Genomic DNA, 13,740 nt, shown 5'->3' on the forward strand with positions numbered 1-13,740 from the left:
GCAAACACATAATTGATTAGATAATAACCTTAAATACTTCATTTTCAATCATCTATTTGTTTCTCGGTAAAATACTGAGTAAGATATAGAAAAGGGGAGAAGTTCGGTTTTTATTGCATATATCGACATTTCAGCCGGATTAGAGCGGTTTTACGTTGTACATCTTCCCTCGGTAATATAAACGGAAAATCAGGAACATTTTAGTTAATTGTAATGAAAACACATTGATTTTTATCATTTGTATTGGAAACAACATTGTCATATGTCTTTTCTTGGATCTAAATAATACGAAACCTCGCTCTATGATTTAAAGTTAAAATCCTCAAATATGGTTATATATTGACTTGTTCACGCTTTTCATGTAGTTTGATATTACGTAAATATATTCATTTTACCAATATTTCGATTCTATTTCATGTAGTATCACGATCTGTGATTTGGCCTTCTAATCTCAAGAATTACGCATAATATTCCATTTTAAGCAAGTTTCTTGCATTTTGTTTCGTACGAAAAATCATCGAATTTAGCAATATTTTTGACGTTTAACATCCCCTTTTCTTTATGTGATTTAAACAAAATATCATCGAATTAAGCAATATTTTGCCGTTTTTCCATGTTTATGTGAATTTTCAGTTTATTGGTATTAATTCATTATATATACGATAAAAATGATGCAAACACATAATAATTATGATTAATGATTAAAATGATTAGATAATAACCTTAAATACTTCATTTTCAATCAACTATTTGTTTCTCGTTAAATACTGAGTAAGATATTGAAAAGGGGAGAAGTTCGGTTTTTATTGCATATATCGACGTTTCTGCCGGATTAGAGCGGTTTTACGTGTACATCTTCCCTCGGTAATGTAAACGGAAATTCAGGAACATTTCAGTTAATTCTAATGAAAACACATTGATTTTTTATCATTTGTATTGGAAACAACATTGTCATATGTCTTTTCTTGGATCTAAATAATACGAAACCTCGCGCTATGATTTGAAGTTAAAATCCTCAAATATTGATAAATAGTGACTTTTTCACGTTTTTCATGTAGTTTGATAGTACGAAAATATATTCATTTTTACCAATATTTCGATTCTATTTCATGTAGTATCACGATATGTGATTTTGGCCTTCAAATCTCAGAATTTCGCATAATATTGCATTTTAAGCAAGTTTTCTTGCATTTTGTTTCGTACGAAAAAATCATCGAATTTAGCAATATTTTGACGTTTATCATCGCCTTTTCCTTTATGTGATTTAAACAAAATATCATCGAATTAGGCAATATTTTGCCGGTTTTCAACGTTTATGTGAATTTCAGTTTATTGGTATTAATTCATTATATATACGATAAAAATGATGCAAACACATAATAATTATGATTAATGATTAAAATGATTAGATAATAACCTTAAATACTTCATTTTCAATCAACTATTTGTTTCTCGTTAAAATACTGAGTAAGATATTGAAAAGGGGAGAAGTTCGGTTTTTATTGCATATATCGACGTTTCAGCCGGATTAGAGCGGTTTTACGTGTACATCTTCCCTCGGTAATATAAACGGAAATCAGGAACATTTTAGTTAATTCTAATGAAAAACACATTGATTTTTATAATTTGTATTGGAAACAACATTGTCATATGTCTTTTCTTGGATCTAAATAATACGAAACCTCGCGATATGATTTGAAGTTAAAATCCTCAAATTTGGTTAAATAGTGACTTTTTTCACGTTTTCATGTAGTTTGATACTACGTAAATATATTCATTTTTACCAATATTTCGATTCTATTTCATGTAGTATCACGATATGTGATTTGGCCTTCAAATCTCAGAATTTCGCATAATATTGCATTTTAAGCAAGTTTTCTTGCATTTTGTTTCGTACGAAAAATCATCGGAATTTAGCAATATTTGACGTTTATCATCGCCTTTTCCTTTATGTGATTTAAACAAAAATATCATCGAATTAGGCAATATTTGCCGGTTTTCAACGTTTATGTGAATTTTCAGTTTATTGGTATTAATTCATTATATATACGATAAAATGATGCAAACACATAATAATTATGATTAATGATTAAAATGATTAGATAATAACCTTAAATACTTCATTTTCAATCAACTATTTGTTTCTCGTTAAAATACTGAGTAAGATATTGAAAAGGGGAGAAGTTCTGTTTTTATTGCATATATCGACGTTTCAGCCGGATTAGAGCGGTTTACGTGTACATCTTCCCTCGGTAATATAAACGGAAAATCAGGAACATTTTAGTTAATTCTAATGAAAACACATTGATTTTTATCATTTGTATTGGAAACAACATTGTCATATGTCTTTTCTTGGATCTAAATAATACGAAACCTCGCGATATGATTTGAAGTTAAAATCCTCAAATTTGGTTAAATAGTGACTTTTTTCACGTTTTTCATGTAGTTTGATACTACGTAAATATATTCATTTTTACCAATATTTCGATTCTATTTCATGTAGTATCACGATATGTGATTTGGCCTTCAAATCTCAGAATTTCGCATAATATTGCATTTTAAGCAAGTTTTCTTGCATTTTGTTTCGTACGAAAAATCATCGAATTTAGCAATATTTTGACGTTTATCATCCCCTTTTCCTTTATTTGATTTAAACAAAATATTATCGAATTACGCAATATTTTGCCGTTTTTCCACGTTTTTGTGAATTTTCAGTCTATAGGTATTAATTCATTATATATACGATAAAAATGATGCAAACACATAATTGATTAGATAATAACCTTAAATACTTCATTTTCAATCATCTATTTGTTTCTCGGTAAAATACTGAGTAAGATATAGAAAAGGGGAGAAGTTCGGTTTTTATTGCATATATCGACATTTCAGCCGGATTAGAGCGGTTTTACGTGTACATCTTCCCTCGGTAATATAAACGGAAAATCAGGAACATTTTAGTTAATTGTAATGAAAACACATTGATTTTTATCATTTGTATTGGAAACAACATTGTCATATGTCTTTTCTTGGATCTAAATAATACGAAACCTCGCTCTATGATTTAAAGTTAAAATCCTCAAATATGGTTATATATTGACTTTTTCACGCTTTTCATGTAGTTTGATATTACGTAAATATATTCATTTTTACCAATATTTCGATTCTATTTCATGTAGTATCACGATCTGTGATTTGGCCTTCTAATCTCAGAATTACGCACAATATTCCATTTTAAGCAAGTTTTCTTGCATTTTGTTTCGTACGAAAAATCATCGAATTTAGCAATATTTTGACGTTTAACATCCCCTTTTCCTTTATGTGATTTAAACAAAATATCATCGAATTAAACAATATTTTGCCGTTTTTCCATGTTTATGTGAATTTTCAGTTTATTGGTATTAATTCATTATATATACGATAAAAATGATGCAAACACATAATAATTATGATTAATGATTAAAATGATTAGATATAACCTTAAATACTTCATTTCAATCAACTATTTGTTTCTCGTTAAAATACTGAGTAAGATATTGAAAAGGGGAGAAGTTCGGTTTTTATTGCATATATCGACGTTTCTGCCGGATTAGAGCGGTTTTACGTGTACATCTTCCCTCGGTAATGTAAACGGAAATTCAGGAACATTTCAGTTAATTCTAATGAAAACACATTGATTTTTATCATTTGTATTGGAAACAACATTGTCATATGTCTTTTCTTGGATCTAAATAATACGAAACCTCGCGCTATGATTTGAAGTTAAAATCCTCAAATATTGATAAATAGTGACTTTTTCACGTTTTTCATGTAGTTTGATAGTACGAAAATATATTCATTTTTACCAATATTTCGATTCTATTTCATGTAGTATCACGATATGTGATTTGGCCTTCAAATCTCAGAATTTCGCATAATATTGCATTTTAAGCAAGTTTTCTTGCATTTTGTTTCGTACGAAAAATCATCGAATTTAGCAATATTTTGACGTTTATCATCGCCTTTTCCTTTATGTGATTTAAACAAATATCATCGAATTAGGCAATATTTTGCCGGTTTTCAACGTTTATGTGAATTTTCAGTTTATTGGTATTAATTCATTATATATACGATAAAAATGATGCAAACACATAATAATTATGATTAATGATTAAAATGATTAGATAATAACCTTAAATACTTCATTTTCAATCAACTATTTGTTTCTCGTTAAAATACTGAGTAAGATATTGAAAAGGGGAGAAGTTCTGTTTTTATTGCATATATCGACGTTTCAGCCGGATTAGAGCGGTTTTACGTGTACATCTTCCCTCGGTAATATAAACGGAAATCAGGAACATTTTAGTTAATTCTAATGAAAACACATTGATTTTTATCATTTGTATTGGAAACAACATTGTCATATGTCTTTTCTTGGATCTAAATAATATGAAACCTCGCGATATGATTTGAAGTTAAAATCCTCAAATTTGGTTAAATAGTGACTTTTTTCACGTTTTTCATGTAGTTTGATACTACGTAAATATATTCATTTTTACCAATATTTCGATTCTATTTCATGTAGTATCACGATATGTGATTTGGCCTTCAAATCTCAGAATTTCGCATAATATTGCATTTTAAGCAAGTTTTCTTGCATTTTGTTTCGTACGAAAAATCATCGAATTTAGCAATATTTTGACGTTTATCATCCCCCTTTTCCTTTATTTGATTTAAACAAAATATTATCGAATTACGCAATATTTTGCCGTTTTTCCACGTTTTTGTGAATTTTCAGTCTATAGGTATTAATTCATTATATATACGATAAAAATGATGCAAACACATAATTGATTAGATAATAACCTTAAATACTTCATTTTCAATCATCTATTTGTTTCTCGTTAAAATACTGAGTAAGATATAGAAAAGGGGAGAAGTTCGGTTTTTATTGCATATATCGACATTTCAGCCGGATTAGAGCGGTTTTACGTGTACATCTTCCCTCGGTAATATAAACGGAAATCAGGAACATTTTAGTTAATTCTAATGAAAACACATTGATTTTTATCATTTGTATTGGAAACAACATTGTCATATGTCTTTTCTTCAACCCGTTCTCACACAAGACAGCACATATATGACTTAATGCTTAAAGTCAATATGTTGAATATGAATTAGTAAATATGTGATATATTCCCAGTTACTTTTTTCCAAAGCCCAAACTCTTCCTCACGTACCAATTTACGTCTCACAGTACCCGTCCGTCAACCTAGATAGCAGAATAGTCGTGATTGGTTCAATTATAAGGAAAATTGTACTTTTCAGGTTCCACATGGGTTGTGAAATTTACCTACTATTGTCCATGCTCTTAGAATATTATAGATCAGCTACTTCCTATTGAAGGCTCGTAGTTTTGTTTTGAGAAATATTAGTTGTTCTTTGTAAATTATAATAAGCACTAAAAATGATTACATAGAATAACAGTCCTTCACCAATCAATATTATATACCATAGTTTGTGCTTTACAAATCTTTAAAGGATGTTTTGTAGGAACGCTAACAGAAAACGATGGATCATTGGAATGTCTATGGGGTAAACTACTGTAAACAGGATGGTATTGTGTCTACTATACCAACTACAGGATCGGTATATTGTCAACTACCACCTGTTAGGTGAGTAAGGGGTGCAATACCACCCACAGGATGGGTATGAGGGTCACATCCACCCAGAGGATGAGTATGGGGATCACATCCACCCACAGGAAGGGTATAGGGGTCCAATACCATGCACCCACAGGATGAGTATGGTGTCCACTACAACCCACAGGATGGGTATGGGGCTCCAACCACCCATAGAATAGGTATGGGGCTCCAACAACCCATAAAATGGGTATGGGGTCCAATAACACCCACTGGATATGTATGGCGTCCATTGTCGAGCTCGCAAACCGCTGCATTCATCTCAGAACCATGCCTATTTCACGCAGATTCCTTAATAAACGTAAGAGTTTTATATGTCACAAGAAAGATAGAAATATAAGCTTTATTCTAAATACCTTACCATGGGCATATTTAAATTTAAAGCGAAGATACGTGTACTTTTATAATAGCCGAGCTCCGACCCCGGACAGATCGATCGACCGAGCAACTTTCTCTCAGAACAATGTTTATTTCACGTGAATTCGTTAATAAACATATATGTTTTATATGTCTCAAGAAAGACAGACATATAAGCTTCACTTTAAACACTTTACCATAGACATACTTAAAGTTCTAATGAAGATACATGTATTTTAAAAATTACGGACCTCCCACCCCATACAGACTGAACGACAGAGCAACTCTCTCTCAGATCAATGTTTATTTCACGAAAATTCGTTAATAAACACAAATGTTTTATAAGTCTTAAGCAAGATAGAAATAAGAACTTCATTTTAAATACATTACAATAGACATATTTATAGTTCAAGTGAAGATACATATGTTTTTATAGTAGCACTCAGTAGCTTGTCGGGCATGGAGTGCAGACGCCTACGCACTTGCCGATATATTGTATAATTAACAAAGATTCGCTAATAAAGCCTAAAATCTTATATGCCTCCAGAAAGACCGAGATATGAACATTATTATGATTGCACCAAATGAAATATATCAAATTCGAGGACAAAGATATATCAATTTTAAATTAAGTTTCGACTCTCTCTTGGGTGAGAGAGATGGGGCGACTCTCGCCCCATCTATTGGAGATTCTGTGCACTAAATACCCAAAGCTACTCAAACCCTCATAGCATTATTTAAGTAATGAAGTAATATGGTATTTCAGCACTCACTATAATGTGGGTGCTGAATGCAGAACATGAGAAAACATATATTTACTCCAAACTAATGTAATTTCATTATTAAATAAGTAGCATCAAAGGAAGTCGACGGTCCAAGCGTCAATGTTGTGGAGCGACTTATCCAAGATATATCGTTGTTTGGAAAGTGTTTGTTGGCATATCCAGTTGTCGCACTTCTCTGCTCAAATTATCACAAATTTAAATTATAATGTTAACAAGTAGAATACGTATTTTTAATAAAATCTAATATAACTAGCCAGAAAACATTTAACATTTATTAAAAAATATATGTTTGGAAGTTAAATCGACTTCATATTCAATTTCTTTCTTTATTATGCACCCCATACCCATCCCGTGGGCGGTGGTGTACAGGATTACAGAGACACATAATCGGTTAAGGAACTGAACCCTCTAGTTCGTTTAGCTAAGCAAATAACAATATATGACGCTAGTTAAAAAATTATCAATGTTGTATACACATGTACACACCCTCATACATACATACATATATATATATATATATATATATAATATATATATATATATATATATATATATATATATATATATATATATATATATATATATATATATATATATATATATATATATATATATATATATATATATATATATATATATATATATATATATATACGTATACACATATACATACATATCTAATCACCCACACAATTACACACATCAATAATCTTTGTGTCACAAGTGACATTACAAGAGGCTCACAACAGTCACTATACGAGGCACTTTACATCTATAGTGAGTCACACAGTTACTAGTCTTGCTGCACACCCACCCAACTGGGCGGCAGCTTTACAGTCATGTGCTCCACACCCACCCAACTGGGCGGCAGCTTTACAGTCATGTGCTCCACACCCACCCAACTGGGCGGCAGCTTTACAGTCATGTGCTCCACACCCACCCAACTGGGCAGCAGCTTTACAGTTACCTGGTGTTATTCTTCACCTATATCTTTTTCTGGTTAATCCCTATTTACATTATGCAGTTCAGGTTTCGTCGCCATACTATAGTTTTTAGTTTAGTTAATTTATCACATAATGGGTTCAGGGACTGAACACACAATTTATTTATCTAGGCAAGTTACAATCTTGAGGAGCTAACCACAAAATTCATAACACATCGTCACATCAACAACATGGGTTCGAGATCGACCACAAGTACAGTTTCTAAATTAAGCAAATGCCATAAGTGGAGAGCTAGTGTCACAATTAATATGTTTGTCCTGCACATTTCCACAGTGGTTTGCTTGGGTTCTTTTAATTATCTTAGATATCATTGAAGAGAACCTCCTTAGGTACTATACTGTATATATGCTGGTAAGAAGTATAATAATCCTGAGAAATCGTGTAAATTATGTTGTACGAGTGCTTCCAGTTAAGTAACATAGTTCATTTGTGTGCGCGTGCTTGAAGAGGAAATGCTATCCACCCCCCCCCCCCCCATTGTAAATATTTGTGGGTTTCAGACCATACGGCCGCGGCTTACCTTCGCCGCGGTCGAGGGTAAGAACACTGGACTGGATGTATATACACAGTATTACAAGTAAACATTAGCAATAACAATTATGGAAAGTTCCTTCACCTATACATAGACAAGAGACTGAACTTCAGCACCCACATACAACACATAAGGGGATGCTCTGAGAGAGAGGGAGAGTAAAAATATCCACTGATGTCTGATTAAGTCCTTTTGGGGACCTTAATCATTAGGACGTTCAATGATGAACGCAAAGTGAAGCGTATTCAGATGGTATATTGACAACATTCAGCATATCTCATACTGACCTAGTAGTACTTGGTGCACAAATACTTTTTCCAAAGGAATCGCAAAACATAATTAAACACAACTGTGCCGTACAGTGTTATATATTTATTTCAGTTTGAACAATTTTTAACATTAAAGGATAAATCCTTTAACTGGTTGAAATTGGTTTTAACATTCGAAATCTAATTTGTTGATGTTAAATAATATAAGGTTCAAATTTATTAAGATACATACTTTTAAAACTATTTCTTTTTGAAATTTAAATAACATAAAAAGAGTACAGAATATAACAAATACCGACTATATAAAAGACCTGACACTTGCAGCACTTAATTATGCTATTGTAACACATTGAAAGTAATAACATTATTTGATTCAGCAAAGCATTTGGTAAGGTTATAATAATAATAATAATAATAATAATAATAATAATGTATTAATTAATTATTTTAAATTATAATTCACAAGTTGCTAGAGCACAAGAAACAAATCCACGAATCATCATTACATTCTGTAACACCTACACATGATCCATGGTGCCAAATATTGCAACGGTCACAGCATACCATCAGCTTCAAATCATTTGGCTTTCTGCAAATGCAGTACACTTCCATCGAGCATGACCAGATGATTCGTTTTCTTCTCAGTGTCTGAGCTGCAGGGAATGAGATGAGACACTTTCCATTAAAGTTCTCTTGAAGATGTTGTCTCATTCTGCACATCATACGAGGTTCACCGGATCTACACCACTTGCAAGTGATGCAGCAAACGCCACAGCATATACCCCACTCATACTTGAGTCCCTGTGTCTGCTGACATTCATTATATTGCATATCAGCTTATCATCCTGGCAATTAGCAAGAGCACACAAGATAACTGCAGTAGATTTGGATGGTAATTTATGCCTGGTGTCGTATATGTTAATTTGTCCAGTTACTCCAATGTTGGAAACGTTGATGGTTGGTGACCCCAGTGACATCCATCAACTTGGATAATTTGAATAAATTTACCAATTGTAACTGACCAGGAGAGGTCCCGCTACAACGCTGGGTCATGAAGGCCTTCTACGCTTGGCACAGTTTCATGAGGTCACATGCAGATTTTATGTAAAGGTCAGAGAGCTGTACATTTGTTCCAATGTTCATTATCTCGTCATCTGTTAAATAATTTAACATTGTCGAATGTGAAGCACTGTTATCACTCTCCTTATTGTTGCATTGGTGTAAGGAGTGGCAGTGATTGGTGCAGTTTATTTTTCTTTAAATAGGGGACATATATTTGTACTCCAGATACCAGTACAGTTGCACTGTTTCTTTATATATTTTATACTTGGGTTAGCAAGGCGAGACGCTTCTCTTAACGTGATACTGTTGGTATCAAATAGAAATAGTTTTAAAGTATGTATCTTGATAAATTTGAACCTTATATTATTTAACATCAACAAATTAGATTTCGAATGTTAAAACCAATTTCAACCAATTAAAGAATTTATCCTTTAATGTTAAAAATTGTTCAAACTGAAATAAATATATAACACTGTACGGTACAGTTGTGTTTGCCTGCCACAGCCTGCCACAGCCTTGAGAGCACGGTGCCTCTCTCTACATTGGCGACCCAGTCTGGCTAAAACATTGCGATACAGTAGAACCTCAAGACCAAGGTATTTCTATCTGGTAACATAGTCGAGCAGAGAGCCATCATGCAACTGCATTTTGCGAAGGGCCCCACCCCGTCTGGGTGGGTGTCGGTTCAGGATCTTTGTTTTCTCTACTGAGATGACTAAGCATAGTTCCTGACATGTGTACAATACAGAGTTCAGAACATTTTGGGTGTTGGTATACCCATTGGTGCGGATCAGTATATCATCCATATAGCTAATAATGTGTTCGCTGGACCTTCTAGTTACTAAGTTTAAAAGTGCATTGATTAACACATTGAACAGAGTACGACTGAGGACACCTCCCTGTGGAGTGCCAAGTTCAAAATCTCTCGTTACACGCCTATGCCCTTGGAACAGTACAGATGACTTCCTGTTGGATAGATAGCCTCTTATCCACCGTAGAAGCCATCCTCCAATATTCATTTTAGCAAGTTCTCTCAGAATGACGTGTGGGCTAGCAATGTCAAAGGCTGACTTAAGATCTAGAAAAGTGGTATATGACCTATCAGTATGCAGGGTGAGGAATGTGGTAATACAGTGATGTACACTCTTTCCATGCGTAAAGCAATATATCTGGGGAGACAACATATTATTAATTTTGTAAAGGAGACAGATGAGAACCATCCTTTCAAGACACTTATAGAGACAACTAGTGAGGGAGATTGGGCGAAAAGCACTCGGCTGGTTAGGTTTAGGAATGGGAATAATAAGACTGTTGGTCCATGACTTAGGAAGCTCCCCAGTTACATAGTTCATATTATACAATTGAAACAAGGGATTCCCTGGAACTAGCAGAAGCATATGCAGTATGCCGTAAGTAACTCCATCCTCCCCGGGTGATGTAGCTTTACCTTTATGTAGAGCAGAATCTAGTTCGTATTCAGTAAAAAGCATGTCATAGTCATCCTCTTGATGACGCATGAAGTCAAGGAGCCTTGCCCTATCAGTATACTATTATTTAGTTCATTCTGTGAGGGTAGAGGAAGACTGTCAAAGCTGGAAGTTGTGGCCCAAGCATCAACAAGCTCATTTGCTCTGTGCAGAGGATTAGGGTACGAGATCTCTGCAGCATTTTTCCCATTGGCATTGTTGATATCCTTCCATGCCCGACTTAAGTGGCGTGTGAGAATTGAGACCATGGACAAAAGTTTCCCAGTCTGTCTGCCTCAGCTCCACCATACGTTCCCTGGCCTCTGCCAGAGCCGCTTTAAAGAGCTTAAGCATTTCAGCAGTGCGGGTCCTTCTACAAGCTAGTCCAATTATTCTGGCAGTGCGTTTTAGTGCATGCAATTTAGAATCATTATAATAAACATAAGTGCTATGACCAGTGTAATTTGGGTTACGTGGCCTGGACGATGGATCAAGTGATTCTATAAACTGCTCGATAGTACTTGTGAGCTCATTGTTAAAATCTTCAACTGATGAAGGCTCAGATGAACTGCACCAATCTGACACATGAGCAACAAGATTGTCTCGTTGATCGATGGGTACAGTCAGCCCATCAGCCGCTTGAACATTCCACCAGGGAGGATAGAGCTTCCAATGCTTACAGTGGCTAATATGGCCAGATGATCAGACGCCATATCTGGCACTATTGACGAGGCGCACACGGTGTGGGAGACGTTGACACCCAGACATAGATCAAGAATACCTCCGTAGATATTCGTCGGTTCAAGGTCACCCACAATCTGTGCATCATCGTGACTACCTAATAGTGACAACAGTTGGTTGCCGTTACGATTACTGAACTGCGAATTACCAATATTCCTGTCTAGTGTTATAATCACCTATAATGATGGTAGGCTCAGTCTGAATACAGATAGGAAGGTCAGCATAATTAAAGTTTCAAGGAGTTGATTATTTAGTACATAGTTGTTTTTCTCTTTAATTGGATGATAGAGGGGGAGTCTTTAACGTGATTGGGAATACATACATACACACATACATACATACACATACATACATACATGCATACATGAGTACATACATACATACATACATACATACATACATACATACATACATACATACATACATACATACATACATACATACATACATACATACATACATACATACATACATACATACATACATACATACATACATGCGTACATGCGTACATACATACATACATACATACATACATACATACATACATACATACATACATACATACATACATACATACATACATACATACATACATACATACATACATACATACATACATACATACATGCATGCATACATACATACATACATACATACATACATACATACATACATACATACATACATACATACATACATACATACATACATACATACATACATACATACATACATATACGTCCAGTCATTTCGTCATTTCGTGACAAAATCCAATACAGCTTATATTGGTGAGACGCCACTGTGATGAGGTTTATATATCACAGGAACTGTAGGTTAATGTGTGACATAAGTGAGGTTAGATAGGCATCTACAAGCACCAGCTGGAGGCTGATGGAGTGTTGTGGAGGCTGATGGAGTGTTGTGGAGGCTGATGGAGTGTTGTGGAGGCTGCTGGTACTATGCCCAGATGTTGGAGGGTGGATTTGACCCCCCCTCCCCCACGTTGACCACAGAACTTCTAAGGTTACCTGCCACTCTCCCTTACCTAGGGTATAACCCCCCCCCCCCCAACACACACACATGCATCAGATTCTTAACTTACAATATTTATGATTTACCAATTTATGTTACTGCACTGACTCTCAATTTCACAATATTGTATAAACTTTGATGAATCGCTCGTCTATGGGTCATTCAATAATGTTAGCAGACTTCTAGATGTTAATTACCACTGCTAGGTTTAGGCTCAGCTACAAGTACCTCTGGGAATTTGTAACATCTGATGATGTAGATTTGACTAAATGTAAACTCTGTCAGCAGAACTATTCGCATACTTTGCGTCATTATATAATGGAATGTGAAAAAATCGCGGAATTTAAAGATAACAACATCAATAGTGTCCATGAAATGTGTAAGTACTTCATTCATAATGATGTGCTGCCCGAAATCTTAGCGAAGTATCCAAAATTTGCTTACTGTAGGTAATGCATGCACATGACTGTAAAGCTGCCGCCCAGTTGGGTGAGTGTGAAGCACATGACTGTAAAGCTGCCGCCCAGTTGGGTATGTATGCAGCACATGACTGTAAAGCTGCCGCCCAGTTGGGTGGGTGTGGAGCACATGACTGTAAAGCTGCCGCCCAGTTGGGTATGTATGCAGCACATGACAGTAAAGCTGCCGCCCAGTTGGGTGGGTGTGGAGCACATGACTCTAAAGCTGCCGCCCAGTTGGGTGGGTGTGGAGCACATGACTGTAAAGCTGCCGCCCAGTTGGGTGGGTGTGGAGCACATGACTGTAAAGCTGCCGCCCAGTTGGGTGGGTGTGCAGCAAGACTAGTAACTGT

The 13,740-nt window shown here is 34.8% G+C and overlaps 1 protein-coding gene across 1 annotated transcript in view; it reads right to left on the reverse strand.

Annotated features, from left to right (window-relative positions):
• Positions 1-11,866, reverse strand: part of LOC138352990 (peptidyl-prolyl cis-trans isomerase-like) — a 33,214-nt gene extending 21,348 nt beyond the window's left edge. The window contains exon 1 of the mRNA XM_069305654.1: positions 11,834-11,866. Within this exon, the coding sequence (XP_069161755.1) occupies positions 11,834-11,866 (33 nt within the window). The remainder of the gene's footprint in view (positions 1-11,833) is intronic.
• Between the last annotated feature and the right edge of the window lie 1,874 nt (positions 11,867-13,740).

This window comes from Procambarus clarkii, chromosome 55 (genome assembly GCF_040958095.1).
Source record: "Procambarus clarkii isolate CNS0578487 chromosome 55, FALCON_Pclarkii_2.0, whole genome shotgun sequence".
In the NCBI taxonomy this organism is placed as follows: Eukaryota; Metazoa; Arthropoda; class Malacostraca; order Decapoda; family Cambaridae; genus Procambarus; species Procambarus clarkii.